Source organism: Ornithodoros turicata, chromosome 3, assembly GCF_037126465.1.
Source record: "Ornithodoros turicata isolate Travis chromosome 3, ASM3712646v1, whole genome shotgun sequence".
Lineage (NCBI taxonomy): Eukaryota > Metazoa > Arthropoda > Arachnida > Ixodida > Argasidae > Ornithodoros > Ornithodoros turicata.
This window is the reverse complement of record NC_088203.1, coordinates 57205422-57227637: the sequence shown is the minus strand read 5'-3', so window position 1 is coordinate 57227637 and position 22216 is coordinate 57205422. Positions and strand designations below refer to the sequence as shown.

At 44.1% G+C, this 22216-nt stretch overlaps 1 protein-coding gene and 1 long non-coding RNA gene across 4 annotated transcripts in view; one reads left to right on the top strand and one right to left on the bottom strand.

Moving 5' to 3' along the window:
• The window catches only part of LOC135388491 (plancitoxin-1-like), a 137758-nt gene that overhangs the window by 98964 nt on the left and 16578 nt on the right, over window positions 1-22216 (bottom strand). The window contains exon 2 of one of the 2 annotated variants that reach the window (XM_064618069.1): window positions 16117-16176. In XM_064618069.1, coding sequence (XP_064474139.1) covers window positions 16117-16176 — 60 coding nt within the window. Of the gene's footprint in view, window positions 1-16116; window positions 16300-22216 lie in introns of those variants that run through there. The other variant, XM_064618068.1, reaches the window with a different exon arrangement.
• On the top strand, window positions 9654-10842 carry LOC135388493 (uncharacterized). Of its 2 annotated transcripts, none has more exons than XR_010421419.1 (4): window positions 9654-9757; window positions 10421-10445; window positions 10504-10530; window positions 10625-10842. It is a non-coding gene; the product is annotated as an uncharacterized LOC135388493 (long non-coding RNA). The 2 variants fall into 2 exon arrangements; XR_010421420.1 differs by lacking the exon at window positions 9654-9757 and adding an exon at window positions 10318-10334.

The following is a 22216-nucleotide window of genomic DNA, read 5'->3' as shown; positions in this document are numbered from 1 at the left end:
TGGGAGTCCACACGCAAGGCCACCCCTGCATCAATAATCTTTCCGTTTACGTATCCTACAGTGATCAAACACTTGCGCACACGTTGCGAACATGACACCAGGCTCGAAAGCGTATAAAGGACGCTGCTAGAATGCCCCAGCAATCGAGAGGCAATCTTGATCGTTGCAGTTCACTACACAGATCGCACAACAGACGATAAATAAGCGATGGTCGATGCGGATGAAATTATTACACGCAACCACAATCGACGACCAAACACCGACAATAGCACAACGATCACCTCCGTGAGGATACCTGCTGCTGCCTTTCAAATAACATGGCAAACGCTCTCTATGTACACTTTTTAGCGACCATAACAACCATATCTCGCGAAGGTTTTCATTAACAGATACAGAGGTAGGTCTAATCCGCAACCACCGCAGATCCGCAACCACCTGCAGCAGCGCCAGCGCCATCTCAACTTTTCTTCCGTAACAACCTCATAATAATAAAAAATAATAATAATAATACCTTTATTAATGTGCCCAAGAACAGCCGAAGCCTTGGTGTTGGCGCATGCAGACAATGCAGTATTTACAAATATATATACACACACACACACACACATATATATATATATATATATATATATATATATGTACTTACATATACAAATTAGGCGAAACATAACATAACATATTCAGGAAGAGGAACGTAACGGGAAGATATTCACACTGATACATACAGTACAGACTTAGAGATATACAGTACATAGCACTAAAAAGGGTAAAAAAACAGTACAACTTCACGTGTTGCTAAGTGAACGCAAGAGGAGAGTTTTAAAAACGTCTGAATGGGAGTTAAAGATATCAACAGAGAGGTCAATTTCGTTTGTCATTTGTTGAATACGTACATTCGGATTTGCAGGCATATGGTGGGATAAGTACAATATATTCGTGTGTCGGTTTACATTGACAGGTACGGCGATATGAAGCTGATGTAACAAAGATGGTGTATCGAGAAAACTGTGTAAGACCTTATAACAGAGCATAATATCATGAAAATGGCGTCGCGTTGAGAGTGGTTGGAGGTTAAGAAATAACATTATCTCTCCATAGACATACATTCTCAAGTGAGGGCTTACAAATACGGTATGTATAATGTGTAGAAATTTCTTCTGGACAGATTCAATCCGTGACGAGTCAGTGCAGGAAAGAGAGTTCCACACTGGAGACGCGTATTCCAGTCGCGGTAAAATTAAGGAACGATATAGCTGAAGAAATACAGAGTGCGTGGAAAAGATTTTGCATGTATATGTGAGCAAGCAGAGAATTTTGAGAGCTGAAGAGCGTACGTAAGAGACATGATCATGAAAACGCAGCTGGGAGTCGAAAACGACCCCCAAATCCTCCAGTACATCGACACGCTTGATGGCATCGGAACACATGTATGTATTGCATATTATGTTAGTTTTTCTTGAGTAAGTCACATGTTTCGTCTTCAATGGATTAATAGCCATCCCATTTTTAGAGCAACATTCAACCACAGAAGAAAGTTTGTAGCTTATGAACGTCATTTGGGTCGTGGATAACTTAAATTTCCTTCACGTCATCGGCGTACTGAGAACATGAGAATGACGAATATGCCCAGCTAAGTCATTAATAAAGACATTGAAAAGGAGCGGCCCCAAAATTGAGCCTTGAGGAACACCTGAAGGGGGAAAGTGAGGAGAAGAAAAGGCGCCGTGCACCTTTACGACACAGCATATGTTACTCAGAAACGAAAGGAAGAAAGCAATGAGGGCGTTTCCGAGACCAGTCATATGAAGTTTGTGAAGTAAAATAGTATGGTCCATCATGTCAAATGGTTTTGAAATGTCGAAATCAATTGAATCTACTTGTCCACGTGCTGAGACACAAGGAGCCACAACGGACATAAACAGGGTTTGTGGTTTTCGGCATTTATTTTCAACCCAATTCGGGGGGGTGGTTATCGGCATTTATATGGGGGACTATAAATCGGATTTTTTCGGCATCTATATTCCGCCAAAAAATAAATGCCCGAATACGGGCATCTATTTATTTCGCATGAAGGAAAGCCTATTTTGCGCGCGAAGTAACAACGAACCGAAAAGAAGTGAATCGATTCATGATTTCACTAACAATGCCTTTTATTGCCTGTGCCAAACCAGCAAACAAGGAGACTACCTCTTGTTGTAATAGATGCAAGCGTACATCATCATGCTCGCATCTGTCATAGCGGCTCGCTCCTTGCGATTAATAACACGCAGTTTAGAGAACGCGCGCTCAACATTAGCGCTAGAAACAGGAATAGCCAGTATGCTTAAAGATCAGCTACGCCGATTTCCCGATGTGTTGAAACGGTTGTGATATTCAGAACGAGCACATCCAACTGCCCCCGAAACGCACCTTCGTTTCTCAATTTTGTCTTCCTATTACGAAAATTAATTCATCAAAGAAACCAAAACAAGCCATGGGCGCAGCCATTTTTGTGACGTAGATGGGATAAACCTGCTCCATCTACGTAGATAGAGAATCGTGTGTCTGATTGGATGAAAGCTGAGGCTTTCTCTGACTTCCCTGGCGTCTTCTCCCGTTTGCGAGGAAATCCAGTTATGGCCGCCGGCTACGATGAGCGTTTCGTCCGAGGTAATCCCGAGAACTATTGCACGATGGAAACAACAACCGCGAACTCACCTCAACATCATTTTCGGCGTGAAATTGTGATTATGTGCTCGAGAACTTCGCAGTTCAACCGTTTTGCTGCCATTCACGTCAACCCGTTTGCTGCTTTTACTACAAGTGCGGGAATGGGAGCGATTGAGCAACAACGTGAGACTTGGTGATCGTCTGAGCATATACCTGCAGAGGACTGGTCTTCAAAGAAAGAAGGCCGTATTTCTGCCCATGCATATCGTGCGATTGCCAGGCTTGTTACACGAGATACATATATTGTGCAGCATCATAGCGCGACTGCAATGGACGACGTAGGAATGTATCGTGACCACTCGAACTGCATTCGTTGAACCATTCGATGAAAGTTCATTCATATGAAAGTGCTCATTAGAGTTGCCCCGCACAAAAAGTGTTGGATGTAGTTTTGTAGTGTGTTGTTTATCTCGTAGGGCGCATCGCGGAATGTAGGTCGAGAGCCCTTATACGTATTTTTTGCATGTTTACTTGAGTGTGTGCATTGTTCTATACCACACAGGCCATATTTCATTCATAATAGTTTCGCAAATAAACACATACGGGTCGACCTCGCATTGCTTTTGAGTTAGGCATCGTGTCTTCAGATTAGGGTATGTGTATCCTGTTTGCTGGACCCAACAGATGTTATTAAGGGTAGTGCAACGTTTTCCACTTCTTGAACCATGCTAACATTGCCAGAATAAGGAACATTACACTGTGCTGTGTATTCCACACGTAAACCCCCAATTATTATATTGGGTGCTCCACATGGTCAACCAGTCAGCACTTCCCATATCCTATTTTTTTTAAACATGTGCTTAAAATTGCACAACTGCCACTCAAGTAACTTTGCCACCAAATTAGTCAGTGACAAAAGGTATATGTACTTTATCACAAATTTAATAACCTTGGTGGAAATGGTTGATGGTGTCCTCTGCCTTGTACGGTGCACTTCATAGCAAAATACACAATAGTCCAAATGTTTTCCTTGTCCACAAATGCTCTGTAAAAGCTGAAAGACTCTTATCAAAATGGGGAAGCGGGCTTGCTTGTCCAGAGGAACAAATGTGAAACTGCAGTGCTCAACGTAAATAACTGCATGCTCGGCAACTAACGCTGGTGATGACGAAGACCTAATATTTCTAGCTTAAAAGGAACAAAGGAGAAAAGACCACTGCAGCGGATTAATGTTGTTTCAAAAGTATATCACCACAGAATTTGTGAGAATCAGTTGGTGTATTTAGTTATGTTGGTCACCTCTTGCACCAATTTTTAATAAGATTCAAATGCGTTGCTACCAACCAGGACCTAAGCCTGATCTATGATCTAATAATAATAATAGTATATATCTATGACCTATATGGACCTTCACCACTAGTTTGGTCTAGATTTCACACGTGGCTTCTAGTGAAATTCCAAGCTGCTCTGTAAAGCTGACAGGAGACTTGTGGAGTAGATAATTTTTTATTGATATTTTCAAAAGAACATGTAAAAAACAATGTGCTGTACCAACTGTATTCAAAGAAATACAAATATACTTTGTTTTAGCTATGTGCATATTAGCAGATTACAGGTAACCGATGACACACAATGGGCGTCAAGGGTGAGAACACAAGAATACTACCACTGCAGGCACTGTCCTGAAATTCTAAGTCACCATTTGTCAGAAAGCAATGACCATGCACAGCCTAAGGATCATATTGAGCTCCTTCCATTATTCTTTTTATTGACAGCATGTTGACTGCCATCCAGTCCATCAAAGTGACCCTTATCGTTGAAAGAACGGTTAACAGCAAGCGAGCTGGTGATAGTGTCCATGATGGCGAGATCTGAAGAGGAGATACAAGAAGGGACATAAACACGCTATGTTGAGACATTGTGTATGTCCTTTCCTATCGCTCGTCTCAGGGTTTCTCGCTATGGACCTTCATGATGTTTCCTTCGGCAAACTTTACATATTTTTATCTAGAATTGTGAAGGTACAGCCAGGCGCTGTTAGCAAATCACACAGTACTTTTCTTGAATCAAGAGTCCATAGAAGGTACACAGTCATCTTCAGCATTGCACACATCTATGGGACATGTTAATCACTTTGGAATGTCACAGACATGTCATGGTGGCCGGCACATGATTAGTGGTGCTGAACAGACAACTATTTGTCATAGTTTAGGCATAAAAAGCAGTTTTGGCACCTGCATGTTGAGACAGATGTATCTCTATATACTTTGCCATGACACAAATATATGAAGCAACAAATGTACTCTCTACTTTATTATGGTTATTAGTCAACACTGCCAAGAATGTGGGAACACAGTCTTGTACCACCTACACTCTTCAAAATGACCTTCACACACGACACATTGTAGGTCAACGAGACTCCAGAATGATGTCCTCTCCCTCCCCATTAGCTGAAAACATTTTTCTACAACCTTGCATAAGAGGAAGTTAGTACAAGAAACGCACACATTCCTTTTTTGAGCAAATCAGTATTGAGAGCGTTACCACACTGTGGTAGGCCTGCAGTGCATTACGTGGTACAGCACACACTGTAAAAAATTTCACCGTAGAACATGTCCCCCATTCTAATGACAGTCTTCTCCAGTTTTTCAAACTGCCATTTCCCATAGTGCTTTATGGTATGACACAGTATTTCTAAATCTTTACTGTATAATGTAAAAACCCCGAGACTAGGGAACACGAAGGGACAGACACAACACGAAGTCTCAAACACAGCTGAAAATTTTACTTCAGAAACAAGAAATATATACAAACAGAAGGGAAGGAAGCACCAGTTGAGAACAAAACAGGAGGTCAAAACAGGAGGTGCTTTGTGTTGTGTCTGTCCCTTCGTGTTCCCTAGTCTCGGGGGTTTTTACATTATGCATCATCTTCACCAGCTCGCTTGCTTCCTAGCCATTTTCTCTTTACTGTAGTTTACTGGTTGTAGCAGAAAAACGACACCACTGTTTCCGATCACAGGACGCAAGCCATAAGTGCTATACGGAAACAGTACATGCTGCTCTCTAGCAGTTGTTCGTGTTTGGACATGGTATGGTGCATGCAGGGTAAATTCCATGGTTAAAATATCCAAACGTGAACAACTGTTAGATTACATGATGTAGAATGCTCTATAGTACAGTAAAACCTCCAAAGTCGGACACCTCCCTACCTCGGACAACTCCCCATGATTTCATTGCACGGGCAGGCTCCCATTGAAACTACATGGGGACGAAATTCTCTATGTCGGACACCTCCCTATCTTGGAAGTAGGATAGGGTTTTCCTTACAAAGTTGGACAAAACCCTGGCCAAATTACCTCAATATCGGCCCATCTTTGCACCAAAAAGACCCAAAATGAGCCAGTGGCCTTGACTTTTGCCCCTGTTTTCCCCTATACTGGTCTCAGCATTTTGTTGCTTTAGTTTTTAGAGTCCAAAAACAAGTGCTGTCAGTCTACATTGTAATTCTTTACGTGAGCACTTGTCTTCAGTTTGTCTAGAGCCTTTGAACGAGCACTGCACCAAAGCTATGAGAAGTGGGCTGACGCTTCAGAGACAAGTCCTTGCTGCTCGAAAAGCTCCAGAGGTAATGCCATTGAGTAGAATCTGAACGGAACTGAATATACTAAAATCAGTAATAATTATCAGTGAAGAATGGGTAGAGGTACCACTACCAGGCACCACCACCAGGTACCACTAAGGACCTTAAATTGAAGAAGGGGGACATTTCTCACAACTGTGATCTCTTCCATTTCTTGTTGCCGTCATATTCTGTAACTCGGACACCTCTATAAGTAGGAGACGCTTCGGCTGCACCGCGGGTGTCCAACATAGGAAGGTTTTACTGGATTTATGTTCCGTGTCATGTGACCACAAACAATATATGCTTTTGCTCATGCTGCACAGCACAGGCGAATCGAGCTGCATGTGAGGATAATAACATGAAACCCGAGGCGCGAAGGAAAAGGCATGACTTTACGGTCTCTGTGTCAGTTGTTTCATGTTGTGATTGCGTACCAGCTGGCCTGTACCTGAGAATAGGTTTGATGCATTGTACACGCACCATAGACATGCAGTATGTGGTGTGTTGTGATAGTAATGCCACTGCCAATTGAAGAATAATGCTCCAGGTGGATTGTTTCGGTACAATCTTGAACTATGCATACCAAGGGGTAGGGCATCTGCGTGACAGGTTTACCTGGAAGTAAGAATGTAAATGTTAGCTGAAGTCATTGAATAATTAACATTATCAATATACTGCTGCAGATGATACAAACAATAGCACACATGATGCTCAGATATGTTCTGCAGGAATGTCCCTGTACTCATAATATTAGTACAGCAGCTACAGAAAGGCATAAAACAAGTTTTTGTATACATGATACCACTTGAATGCAACACAAGCTTCTGCTGCACTGCAGGAACACCACGGCAGACAGATTTACCTTACTTCACCTGAGAAAAAGTATGTACTGTTGCACACATGATGCTGTTTGAATGTCTCGAAAAACATAATTTATGACCGAAAGACATCAACTGGAAGATTTCGATTTACCTTAGCAGTGGCGTATCTAGAGTTACCTGCGCCCATGGCAACATGGTTAACATGATGTCCTTGGGGATGCGTTTTCGTGTTGTCCGCACTAGGTTTCACACTATAACCTCTCTAATGGCGGGTGCTTTAGATCAACTATGAATGTGCCAGGTTGAGTACCCGACCTTGCACATTCACATCCGACCACATAATAGCGCCCCTGTTCACCTGGCGCCCATGGTACCTGTCCACACCTGCCACACCCTAGATACGCCACTGACCTTAGTCAAAACTGAGAAAAAGTATATGCTGTTGCACACATGAAACTGCTTGAACTGCCCTTGAGCGCTCTGGAAGAACACCAAAATACAACAGCTGAGCCAACATTGGATTTATACCTTACTCAAAATACACAAGATGTGCTGCCGTGCATATGATACGATGATACTGCTTAAATGTACTCTGAAAGCGCTGGAGTATAAGAACACAAACACCTCAGGCATCGTTGCTCTAAGCTAGCGAGCAACAGCAAGGGTATACGAACACAAGAAGTCGAGCACAAGTGATGGAATGCACTTGATTAATCAGAAAATGAAATGTCTCAGTACCAGGTGTCACTGTTCCGTCAACAAAAACAGATGAAATTTTGAAGGGGCGTCTGGTTGGCACCGGTGACAGCCTTCAGCTTGAAACCCAGACGGTGATAGTTGAGACGTGGATTGCAAGATTTTCGGTGGTGCCAGAATGCATGCGAAATCATTTAACAAATAAAGCAATTCCAAATCTGTACTGAGAATACACCCGCTGGGGCGTAATCTCAAAAGGATGAAGCAGTAACTGACAGATAGCGTATTTTTCTCTTCTACGTGATGCAATTTGCACCGCATGACTGACTTGTCTAACATTACGTGTCTTACCTTTATCTGCTGCCTAGTCCTGCCCCTGCAATCTCCTGCTGCAGATAAGGTTGGCACAGCATCCCGGACGAGACATCTTCGGCTTCTTGTGAAACAAGTTGCGCATTGCTTCCGTAACATTCGTATGAGCCAGATGAATCGCTGCTTTCGAAGGTGGCACCCAGTCGGAGTTGTAACCGATTGTTGCAGTCAATAGATTTCTCTTTCGCCTTTCGGAAAATTGTGGTTTGAAACATTGGAACTGCATGCTGAAGTGTTCTTGCAGTAGGGAGCAAAACGCTCACGCATTCTCGGCACGCAGCACAGAACACGAATCACACCAGGAAGTCTGTACTGGCCTAGCAAATGCTTTGCAGTCGAAGGAAGCAAAACTCACGTTCCTCGTGGGTTTAGTGAAGTCCAGAAATATACTGGCTCCCTAATAGCGAACTGTTTATCACTTCCCCAATGTGAATCTGCGCAGCTGACGGCTCGGCAGAAGAAACTGGCCGGCTTGACGGAAGAAACCAAGCCAAAAGTCATGCCAAGCCGGAGCGCGGGCAGACCACGAATGTGTCGTCGACACAGGGTTTGCAGGCCACAAGACGGGATGTCAGTGAAACTAAAAATTCACTTTTTCGGAAAACCGCGAGGAGTTTGGGATAACTATTTTGCATACATAATCAGTGTTCCCTTATGAACACATCGTGTGAGTACCATTCCATTCCGTAACACTCGAAAATCGGCGTAGCTGAGCTTTAAGGCGCCCGTATGAAAATGCATTTTGTCTTTCTGCAGACTTCTTGTGGACTTCTTGTTTCCTGTCTTGACAGTGTGTTGACTTCGACTTCTTGTTGATCAAGTAAACAGGAATTGCTGTTGACATCATGTTGACAATCCTTTGAATACCTTATGTGTACCTTGTGTGGACAATGTACATAGGTGTCGTTGTTGATGCTTTGTGGACTTTCTGTGCACCTGTGTAATGAGTATTTATTTCGACCGTTTTATTTTATAGATGGATTTTGTATTATTAATTACTGCATTATCAGCCAGTAATGTCCCAGAGGACGACCTCTGGGGGTACCGAGCATTTCCTAAGGGAGGCGGGGGGGGGGCGGTATATATGTATATAGGCATATTTGTGAATCCATTCATTGGGAGACAGGCTGTATGGGTAATATTAGCGATTTCAGGGTGAGTAAAAAAAAAAAACATGTTGGGTATACACCCCTCCCGGGAGGTAGACAGATCAGTGTTACTGTCTTTCCACTAAACAAAGCGGTATTTGAATCTGAACTTATGATCAAATGTAGCTTAAATGACACTTTGCCACCTTTTAGCTCTAAATACATTTTCGTTGGCTTTGGGAAGGCGCTTCCTCGTATTATTTATATTTCAGTTTATTATGCAATATATTTCATACTTATACCACCACATGAGGATCATGCGCATGCGACAAGTTTGTTCCACATTTTGACTCTGCGCCTCCGTGCTTCGCCCTCGCCTTGTCACGGAGGAGTCATCGCCATTAGCATCATCGGAATGTCGTTGAACGGTTGCAACATGTTTGAACGGTCTCCGCGCTCGCTCGTCCATTTGTGAACAAAAGAGGCCGTGATTTTGCGTCGTATGGGGTAAGCTGTGTGATCGAAGTGTGTGATTAAGCTGCACTTGTATTCACACCATAACTGTTGGCTTTTGTTGTTTGTTTGGAGGAGCGGCTGCAGTCTTGCGTACCGTCAGGTAAGTGTACAATATCAGTTCGTGGCCGGTGTGTTGCTTCTGTTAATTTCATTCTCGTTGTTGCAGTGCATGAAAGAACGAAGGAGGACATCAATTTGCGTCGTAATGGGTAAGCTGTGTGATCCAAGTGTGTGATTAAGCCTCACATGTATTCACACCATGACTGTTGTGCTCTACGTTTTTGTTTGTTTCGAGCAGCGCCTGGCCATGAAAGAAAAAGGATATGATTTTGCGTCGTAATGGGTAAGCTGTGTGATCGGAGTGTGTGATTAAGCTTCGCATGTATTCACACCATGACTATTGTGCTGTAGATTTTTGTTGTTTGTTCGGAGCAGCGGCTGCAGTGATGCGTCCCGTCAGGTAAGTGTACAAGTATCAGTTCGTGGCCGGTGTTGCTTCTGCTAATTTCATTCTCGTTGTTGCAGACCATGAGAGAGCAAATGAGGATATGAATTTGCGTCGTAATGGGTAAGCTGTTTGATCGAAGTGTGTGATTAAGCTTCACATGTATTCACACCATGACTGTTGTGCGTTTTCTTGTTTGTTTCGAGCAGCGGCTGCAGTCTTGCGTCCCGTCAGGTAAGTGTACACTTCGTGGCTGGTGTTGATTCTGCTAATTTCATTTTCCTTCATGCAGGCTCTACTTTGTTGAACACTAAGCTGGGTGAACCAACTTTGTTGTTGCTATGACCGTATTACTCAGTTTTACTCACTTGTGTTTGAACGTTACTAATTTGCGATTGCGCGCTCTATTTCAGACACATATCTCTCCAGCGCTTCAGAGACGTCGCTGGCGCCGAAATTCCAGCTGTTTCACCGTGGGTCGCCAGAAGTACAGCAGATCATTTACTGTCAATTGTGCGACGCGACACTATGTGGCACGAAGGATGTGTACGTATGAAATACGTAACTACTGTGTGCGCGGGATGTTTTGTATGATTGTGTCGACACTGGATACCACTTTCAAGGTATGCATTTCCGGAATAAAGTAGATACATATATAATTTTGCAGTACTCCATTTCGTGTATCTTATGCGTGTTGCGAGTAAGTGAGCATATGCACTCTTAAAACTGAACTTCACCGCATAGCATGCTCCTAGCCGACCATCACCTCGAATGAAATCGCTATGTGACCTGATTTGTTCAAAACGGTAGGCGCACGGCTTTTTTGTGATACTTACGCTGTTCATAATTGTCACAAAAATGGCGTACACCTCCCGTTTTCAGGCAGATAACGATATTCGAGATGATGGTTGGCCAGGAGTGTGCTATGCGGTGAAGTTCATTTCTAAGAGAGTGGAGTCACAGGAAGTATACAAAAAGTATTCACATCATACGCGGGATGGTGTTACCAGAATTATGTTGACAGTACACAGAAAGACAACAAAAAAATCCACAGCTATTCTGTAGCCAAATGTCTACAGAAAGTTGAGGGCCATAAGTCAACAAGAAGTAAACACATGATGTAAACATGAAAGCAACACAAACTCTGAAGAATGTTTGTTTTCCATGTTGACCTTGGTCTGTAGAAAGTAAACAGAAACTAAACACCCATTTTGATAAGGGCTGCGATAACAAAGGCCATGTGCTGGAACGGGTCGTCCAAAAATGAATAGGAGATATATCCACCTGAGGGTCAGGGCATGCAGCATATTCGAAAAACTCGCGCTTTATATCATCCATACGAGATTCATCTCGTAGAACAAATAAGAATAAGTCATCATACAGTGAAGTGCCTTGAAGTGCCTCAGGAACGGAAACAAGGGTCACTCAAAGTAGTAACTGGAGGGAAGTAGATAGATGAACACAAAGAACACAAAAATGAACTAGAAGGCGAGGGCAGGGGATCAGCGATCGGCTTTTGAAACCGTTTGGGAGCTCCGTACACTCGTGATCTCTTTTTAACCCGACAACAACAGACCACAAAGGTTCTGAATAGTAAATTCACTAAAGATAGGTGTGTCACTAAGTACGTGTGCTGCCAAAAGGCGGTCGCCGACCGCACAACAGAGCTGAGCACAACAGAGCACAACGAAACAAGGGCACAGCCCGAAGATAATGCCACGCTCGAGAAATAGTCGACAAAGGGAGATTCCAAGGGGATTTCCCTTTGCGGTTCCAGGAATGGCAGCTGTCAGGATACGAGAAATTCGGATTTTTCCGGAAGATTCCGAATCTGAAAAAAATCATTCGGGGGGTGTTTTCCGGCATTTTTCGGAAAATGCCGAAAACCACGAACCCTAGACATAAACGATACAAGATTGGTGACAGTAGATCTGCCTGGCATGAAACCATGTTGTTGCTCACATATCTGCGACTTGAGAAAAGAAAACGTGCGATCATAGATGATCTGCTCAAACACCTTTGAAAACGCGCACAGTAGACTGACAGGACGATAGTTTGACACATTTAAAGGATGGCCGGACTTGTGGACTGGTACGACAAACGAAGTTTTCCAACAGGTGGGGAACACAGAGTCACGTTATGTAGAGACAGGTTGAATACATGAAGGAGGACGGGTGCAAGGAGGTCAGTGTCGGCTTTAACGAATACTGCAGGAATTTTGTCGACCCCTGGGGTCAAAGTAGGTTTTAGCTTCGGAATAGCTGCGATGACCTCCTCGTGGGACACTGCTATACAAGGACGGTGATAAGATGCGTTGGACACGGAGCTCGAATTCGCAATTGGCTGTGCGTTACCGCGTTTATATATTGAAGAAACATGTGTAGCGAAGAGCTGAGACATCGAGGTTGGGTTAGAAGATACCCCACCGTTAGTGTTCAAAGCGCATAGACTGTTTTCGTTTTTAGAAAGACGCACGTGTTTCCAAAATTGTTTAGGATTACTCTTGAGATCCATTTCAATGGATTTGGTGCGATTAGCATAGTCACGTGATTGTGCCTGCTTAAAGAGTGTCCGGTAGTGAGCAAATAGTATGTCGTGTGTTATGGAGTTATGCCTTTTGAATTGCCGGTGGTGGAATTTTTTCTTCTTTAGGTAAGATCTGGTCTCCTTCGAGAATCAAGTAGGGTATCTATGAATATTATGTATGGTCCGAGTGGGGACAAAGGAACTTATACCTGAATGAACAATATCTCTAAGTAAAACAGCAGCACTGTTAGCATCAGTGGGATTGAATACGGGTTCAAAATTAGCAGCTGCGAGATGATGATATAGACCAACGTAATCACCTCGACGAAGATCGAAAATATCGGATGCTACATGATGATTACGGAAAGAAGTAGGCACGGACACTGCAAAAGGGGGGTGATATTTGTCTGGCGGAATCAACGGGGAAGCAGGCCTAACACACGTAAAGTTGGCCGAGCGGACGAAAAAAAGATCAAGGAATTGTCCCCTATGGTTGGGGACAGTGATAACTTGGGAGAGCGACAAGAAATCAGCAAAGTCACGAAGACAGTTTACACCGTTTAAACCGTAAGACGGTTGAGGAATGGCAGGGGAAAGTTGTTGAGCTCCGAAAAGAGGTAGATTGAAATCACCTAACATCAAGATGTCACAGTGTCTATCTAGTAATGACTCCAGGGACAGAAGGTACTGGGAGAGTTCTGACGGAATAATAATAATAATATATTAATAATAATAATATTAATAACAATAATAATAGTAATAATAATAATAATAATAATAAACAGGAGCCTTCCTCCTTCGCAGTCCTGTCTGCTACTCTCTCCCTCCCCTCAACCGTCGTGTAACACTGTGGATAATGCGCATGCGTTGTGGTCAACCCTTTGGACGGCGCTTCAAAGCCGGAGAGATCACGTGATCGATTTAAACCCGACGTCACCAAACCAATGGTTTAAGTCGGCTGGTGAATACGGGTAATACAGTTCAGCGTTCTTGCGTCTATGGCAAGCACCACCCAGAACACGGTAGACTTCCATCCGTGGTTTCATCGTACACCCAAACTCGGAGCGCAATGCGTCATAGGCACGGCCCGTTAAGTACATAGGCGTGAGTGCCGAAGCTTAGAGAGACCTGGGCACCCTCGGTAGCCTATATTGACGTATCGAATGGATCATATACGGAAATACAATTTGTTCGGAGCATGTTCGTTAACTGTCGTAGCGCGGAAAACGTCTGTAACGGTGACGGGAGGTCGTCTTTGCAATTAAAACGTACGCCTGCAACGAGTCAACGATACCATCTAAATTCCTGACCGATTCATCAGGTTCCAGACCATCGTGATTCCAGAAAACCGAACAGCCCAATTTTTAACCCTTTTTGATATACTTCCCTATCAAATACTGTGTTTTGAACCCAAGCTATCGTTTTGAATGTCATTAACTATACCGAGTGAAACCAATATATTTTTTCTTTCACGAATTTAAACAACATTTTCAAAACCATATTCCCAGTTCAAACGGGGTGTAAAAAAGGTGTATAGGACGTAAACACCACTTTCAACACCTCACTTTACAGCCTTAATGATCGACATGGGATAAAACGTGGTGTATGTAGATATTGCACCTTTAGTAATTCTTAATTCTCTTTTTACACCATTTGCTACAGTTTGAGGGATAAAAAAAGGGTGTTTTTATAATAATAAGCCTATTTTGGGCGAATAAAGGTTTAAAATGAATTACTGTGCAGGTCGTCCACTTCCTCAGACACACAGCGATCATGTTCCGCTTCCGGTGCTCCTGTTCCCATTTGACGAATTTGGGTCAGTAACTCCGGAGCTGAACGCCTTGACTCTATGACTATCTTAGCACCCAGTGAAATTACTCTCGACATATCGAGAGGCAGCTCCATAGAATCTGGATGCTGGACAAAACACCTGGCTGTCATGCTCACCTTATTCTGCTAAACATAGCTGAACGTAGGAGCATCAACTGAGAGTCTGTAGCATCAAGTGAGCCTCTGTTGTCGTATCCAAAAGTCACCAACACACTCCAAGGTTCTTCACAACCATAACACAATTCCATTCGTTAAATAACTGAACCGCCCGCCGTGATATCTGTGTATTACCGAACTGGCCTATACCATTGAGCCTTGGTAATCTTGCACCGACTGAATGGGCGAAACTGCCTAAGGGCAACTGAACTTCTGCGGGGGGCACTTTCTGACGAATGCAATGAGTAATTGCACGTGCACGGAAAGATATACATGCGAATGACGCAACAGGCACCGAAGGGTCCCAAAAAGCAGAAAAGACTGGGCTCATTGTACTAGAAATATATTTGATCGAGGTGGAGGATTGCGTTTGTTGGTATGACATGACGAATCCAAGCGCAATTAAACGAGACATTGAAAGTAGAAACCGACAAACACAGCGCGAACCACAAACACACTGTTTAATTGCGAAACTTACACAGGTTGCTACTAAGTATATTAAGGCTATTAAGTGTAAGTATAAGTCATTAATTCTGATAAGGATATTGACGGTGTGCTGATACATGTATCCCCTAGCCCCGAAATTGTGTCAGCTTCAGTTGTGTTCCTAGGGTCCGACCTTTTCAGGTGATGATACAATCACAATTACTGAGGATCGCCTCGCACCAGCATTCACCGCAGTGTCGTCCCAGCCGACCTTTCCATTTACTTCTGGTGTTGATCTTATGCTCTCTTAATGTGTCGTTCACACACTGAGCTACATGTACCACACTGCTTTAGATCACAGCTGTTACGGCTTTTGCAGTCCGATAGTATTCGAAATGTCAGCTCAGCCAAGTACTGTGTAGCAGATCTCACTGAAAAGGAGCTACGCAAGCACACGGTGTCAAACAAAATTTGGATAGATCACGCTCATCGCAGTAGCCCTCCTCGGAGAACGTCGAGGCGAGAGCTGAAATCCTGTTTTTCTTCGGTATCGATAAGTTAATATCATTATAATTCGTCTATATACGAGTATCTAATTACCAGTGGGTTTCACCAGTTGGCTGCTGGATAACATTTGCGGCAGTATGCGCACTTCACGCGCATCACACAGGCCTGTGGTGTTATTCGCTTTGGTCCGCGCAAATATTCACGCGGATCGCGGATATAACCGTACCCACGCACACCTCCACCGATGGCAGTGCCAAGAGGCCCGTAGTCATATAACGCAAGTTAACTTTAAGTACGGAGAATTCTGCACAAAAAGACTATACTCGGGTTTCAGACAAACCAAGATCCGTCATTTGACGTCATCATCGTCATATCTATTTCACGTTCCCTTTTTGCCTGACGAATCGGATAACAAGATGTCCCACCATTAAACAAAAAGCACATACGAAGCCACACTTACCAGTCAACGTCTTTTCCTGCTTCATTCTTACACGACAGCGTACCCTCCACCAGCAGTAAACTACTACAAAGACAGCATAAAATCAGTAGCGACCACATGCTCATCAGACGCTTCTTTGAGAGAGTTTCTTATGCACTTTGTGCGAAATACACAGCACAGCAGAACAATGGTGGTGCAAGCAACTGAAGCAACTCCTACATCAATAACCCTGCACATGCACGGCAGGTCAATAGCGTCAATAGTATGTCGTGAAACTGATGAGGCAATAATTACAATGCCATGCAGTTATTGATAACTCAGTTGTCAGGTAATATCCACATCAATTACCGTCCAAGTGTAATTATTCTTTATGATTGCGGAAACACGTGACTCGGCTGTCGGAATGCACGAACAATAGCCCTACAGAATGCTGAAAGGAGGAAGTCACTGAAAAGGTTAGCCAGCTGTAGGAACAGCCTGCCAGTCAGCTATAATTTCCACAGCTGACTAACCTTTTAAGTGATTTCTTTGTTTCATCATTAATTACACATAGGGAAGGTAAAACGGATAGGAACACTTTATTACAATTAAGATGAACAAGGCTTTCGTGCAGAAATTGTAATAAAGTGCAATTGTAATGTGTGTAATTAAATTGTGTAAAGTTTTCCTACCCGTTTTACCTTCCCTCAGTGTAATCGCAGTTAATTGGACTTTGGCGTTGTTTTTTACTTTGTGTTGTATTGTCATCATTAATTTCTCAGGCACTTGAGGCCCTGTATGTATTTGTCGTTTCTATTTGTTCCAGCCACAGAACATCAATTCCCATCATGTTCAATAGATGCCACTTGTGTCGCCCCGTCGAGTGAATATGTGTGCAAGTCAGAAAACATCTAGTCCGTCCAACTCTAACTCCAAAACATGTAGAGTGAAAGTGAAGTGATTGAGTGAGTGCCTTCTAATGGCGCACCCATGGAAGTCACTGGATAGGCGTGTTAGAGTAGCTCAACTGGTAAGAGCCTTGGACCGGTAATCCAGAAGATGTGGGTTCGGGTCCTACAGCTGGCTAACCTTATCAGTGACTTCCTTCTTTCATAGTTAATTCCTTAGTATGTATTTGCCCTTTCTATGTGTTCCTGCCTCCGAACATCAATTCCCATCCGCATAGAATGCTCAAACACAAAAGGTGCGGGGCGCGCTTGGTGTTATCTACGTGATACAAAACAAGTTTTGCATTTTCTGTAGAAAGTCTGTGTACCTCCTATTACCCTGCAGTACAGAATATGCACATACTTTCTATATCATTTCTATCACCCCTGTATCCTTTCTGCGGGCAATTGGTACACATTTTTCTGTAGAAAGTCTACGCTCCACTTGTGGTCCAAGATGACAGAAAATACACAGAATTTATACATCAATTTGTTGTTGTGGTTACAGAAAAGAGAGAGGCTTTCTTCAGGATAAAACGTTTTATTTTATTATTACTATATATTTCTCAGTATTATTATTTCTCACTATTGTGTTTTGCGTTTATTTCCTGCAGCATTGAGCGCAAGCTCCTCAAGCGCAGCTCCTCATCCGAACAATTGAATGTAGCACAGGTGTGTTCTGTAAAATAGAAAACAAATGCAATGTAAGCAATGGCAATATATTGTCAAATACTCCATTTGACACATTTGCTTAACACTCCAATGTATGTACAAAATAGCTAGTACTTCCCAAGACACTAAACAGCTCAAAAAGCTCTGCAGTGACAGAATAGAAACAAAATGTACTGATTTAATAGCTACCGGCTAGTGGTTCTGATTGTTCAGTGATTGACAGTTCAGTTGCTCAGCTGTACAGCTCATAAGTCATTAATTCTGATAAGGATATTGACGGTGTACTGATACATGTATCCCCTAGCCCCGAAATTGTGTCAGCTTCAGTTGTGTTCCTAGGGTCCGACCTTTTCAGGTGATGATACAATCACAATTACTGAGGATCGCCTCGCACCAGTTGATTGACTCCTCGCACCGTCTAGATTGACAGTTCAGTTGCTCAGCTGTACAGCTCGAAGCAGAGTTAACTTTAACGCTACTCCGACGAGCTGTACGCGAGGAGAGCTAATCTGCTGGCGCTTGCGAGAGCCTGCGTGCTAGATATTATGGAGAACCGATGTTGGTGTGTGCCTACAAGACCTTGATTATCCACGATATCGTCTAGCATGCATCAGGCACAATAGCAAAAGACACAAAAAGGGTTATGTTGATAATGCCATCTCACTTGCGCACACTCAAGTGTACAACAACGGGCACCCCTATGACTGGATTGGAAATGCTGAAACACCCACTCCCCCCATTCCCACAAAGAGCCAACCAAGGTTGCTAATTTTCCATTCAGTCAGTCACAGCGGCTTTAAAGTTAAGTCTGCTTTGCGTTTACATATGAACGACATTACACTTACAGCATTACGTTATGCAAATGGTATAAGGTCAGTCACAGTCACATACTAAGCACTGCCCTCACGCGGGTGCTGTCAGGGGCTGGCTTTGCTTCTTTATCTTTATGGCTGTTTGCCTTTTGGCGAAACAGGGACCGATCAACCATCTCTTCGTGCGTGAAGAGAACTTGCATTATAGATCTTGCAAATTTGCAAGGGTTCCCTCTGTAGGTCTCCTCCAGACGGGCGAGGGTTGTTCGACGGATGACGGAAGACAGCCCCTCCCAGTTCCACATCCTATTAAAAGAAAGGTACATGTAAAAAACAAAAAAATAAGTCAATAAAAAATAGAGGTCTCCCTGCTAATGCAACAAGGAGTAACGCAATAGCACTCGCTAAACTGGTACAAAAAATCAGGGATAATTTGATATTGTACATAATGGTTTGCAGACATGGATCAAATGTAGAGCTCTGCACGAGCATGATCCCCCCGTCGTAGGGGTGGGCTTCTTTACTGTGTACTCCAGTTCGGGACGGGGCCCAGGCTGACAAAATATGGCAGCACCCTGGGCTGACAAATATGTATCCATGAGCCCGACCCCACCGGGTCCCTATATACAATGCAAGCCTAATAGTTCATATGATCACGTGCTTGATTGCACCTATTATTTGTCGGTAAAATGCTGTACGAACAATTACTTTCAACCATGCTCACTCCGCCTCTCATTTCCAGTCTCCGAACAATAACTCGTCTGTGCGTTTCACAACACTGAATAATTCAATAGTTACCTCTGAGAATAGTTAACCCAAGAACCTATCCCAGCTCGTACCAATCACACACAGAAGCTGCGCATTCCCCATGCTCAACAAGGTTGTTTCACGAATAATTACTGAAATTACGTTCATGCGTAACCGTTGTTTCTAAAGCCTTTAGTAGTTTGACGTGTCGGACCTCATACGCTACGTACAGCCTTGCACACAGGAAGCAGGTCGTACAGTTGAGGCCCACGAATCCCGACTGTGCCCCACCCACGTGAACAAGTCATCCGGTTGGAGAAATGCCAGGAGGATGAACACCTGCTCACTGTCCACGCGTTGTATCACCCCCGCGGAACCGTCGCGCCTGTGACTCCGAGCGCGCCGCATTTGAATGAGAAACGCTCTGAAAAGTTCGCAATTCGACATTTGCTTTCAAAACTGCGCAGTAAATGTCGCGAATTTCACCCTAGAGACTTCAAAATCACTTCGCTATTTCGGTACATTCGTTATAAAGGAATTCGTTATAAATGTCCGAAGTATACATTGTATCCTATGGGCGCCTGACCTGACCTCGAAAAACGTTCGTTATAACAGTTTTTTCGTTATAAAGGCGTTTGTTGTAAAGGACTTTGACTGTATTTGAGGGGCATCATCAGAAGATCTTTTAGAAATCCCCTTGCGCAGGGTGAGAGAATCACCAGCTGGACGCCTCATGGATTACGCTTCGAATACTCATACACATAGATTACACGTAGCTAAAGAGTTTCTGCCTCAGACTATCTGGTCTGTACTGTCTCTGCACGAGGATTTAAGCTGGTGAGTCTCCCTCCAACTGATGGAGGAAAGAACAAAAAGGAAGCACCCCAACAGCTCTTCGACAGAAGAGAGAAGCGTGGGGCAAATGACGCAAGTATAGGAGATGAGCTGTAGCTTCTTTGGAGACACGCGGGCGTCACGTTACCTGAATAGCCTAATGAGGTCGGCCTGCACACAACCAGTTTGGAGCGCTACCACCACACCTCTCCAAGTATTTCGAAACTATGCGTTGGGGTCTCCATAGAGGTGTATGTAAACGAACCCAAAACGCGAGCGGTGATGTCACTGGAGTGGTCCCCAATCTCAGCTTCATTTCTCGGTGCAATAGGGATCCTCCTCTCTTTCCGTCCTCCATGCCTCAAATGGACGATATCACTATCTAGGCCCGTATTCCCAAACCACCGGCAACTTCGCCCGCAGGGCGCCCGTAGCACAGGGTCCTTGAGGGCGAACATCCCCTCAGGGCAGCATGCGTTTCTCGAACGTAAACGTGCACGCCCTCAGCTGGGCTGGCCGTCGGGAGGCTCGAAGGGGATTCGGCCCGATTCCTCGTAGAACGAGGCAGAAGCGCATGCGGAGGATCGCGCTTCATTTCCGCTTCCGGCGGCTGTCGTCTGCTACTTTGGTATCTCCTGTTCTGCTTGCGTTTGGCTTCCGTACTTTGTGTCAATATTGTGTTCCGATGTTGTACAACTGTCGGGTACTGCTGATATGATTTGTACACATCTCATCATTGTCTCTTTATGTATGTGTATGTGTGTGTGAGTAGTAATGAATGACCACGACTATCCGGAAACGCTACAAGGCTTCTGGACGCCATTAATTAGCAATTAGAGCTAATTGGGACCCCCCACATTAATCAGCATCATCCAATGAGTCATCACACCAATTGGGGAGCGTCTAACTAGTGTCCAGACCACCCTGTGCGTTTCCGGATAGACGTGGTCATAAAAAATAAAAAAAATAGATAGAGAGAGAGAGTGGAGAGAAGGAGTTTAGTTGAAGATCAACGCCGCCATCTTGAAGAAAGCGGCCCGGAAATGCCGCTGACCGTCGCTGGGCAACGCAGCACAGAGGCAGGTTGCAAAGCATTGCAGCTATGACCACAAGTTCCGGACATCCTGTGACGTGAGCTGTGACGTCATCACGGCATGTCTGGGCAAGTTGGGACAGCTCTGGGCATGCAAGGAGAAAAACACTCGTAATACAGAGACTGGGAAAGCAAGAGTATACAAACCATCAATAGCTAACAACAAAAAGAATTAGTTACACAACAAATGAGCCCACCAGAACAGGAGCGCAGAACCATGTGACTGCTCCATCCGAGAGGCAGGCAGAAACTGACTCGTAATGCTTTTTTGTCCTGTATAAAGCCCCGCAGCTGCACCCCCTAGCGGTTACTTTCTCAACTAATCTCACAACAAAATTATTAAGAATCACGCCAGCGCTACTGCCGTTCCCAAGGCAGAAGAAGATAGAAAATGGCGGGAATGCCCGGACAACAGCAACCAGCACCCGACGTGCACTGGCACGAAAATCACAAACAAAGCGGGAACAAAGTTGGCGAAAGCATTAGTTACACAACAAATCACCTCACCACGGTAGGAGCGCAGACCGATGCGACTGCTTTCCGCGACAGCCGGAGAGAAACTGACTGGGGCGCCGCTCCGCGGCCGCTACGCATACGCGCTCCTAGCGCCCTCTGGGGCGACCACCTCCGAGAGGCTAAGAGTGAAGAGCATTCCTGCGCCCCCTGCTGGCCATTCTCGTTGGTCGTGAGGCTAAGAGAGAAGAGCACTCCTGCGCCCCCTGCTGGCCGTTCTCATTGGTCGTGACGTCATCCTATTGTCTCAGGGCTACCCTGTTTTTTTCCCACTAATGCTCCTTTGGTCAATCTACAATGAAGCCACAGTATGACGTCATCATGCAGCTGTGTGGCTCAAGGACGCGTACGCTCTAGACAGGGGACATATTATTTATTGAATCACTATCCCAAGATTATTTCCTTTATTGTTCTATAACGATTGAATAGGAAACTATTGCAGAAGAGCACCATGCATGAAAGCTGATCGTAGGAATTCTAAAGTCTTACTAAATGAGACTTGCAAAAGAACAAAATATCCTAAC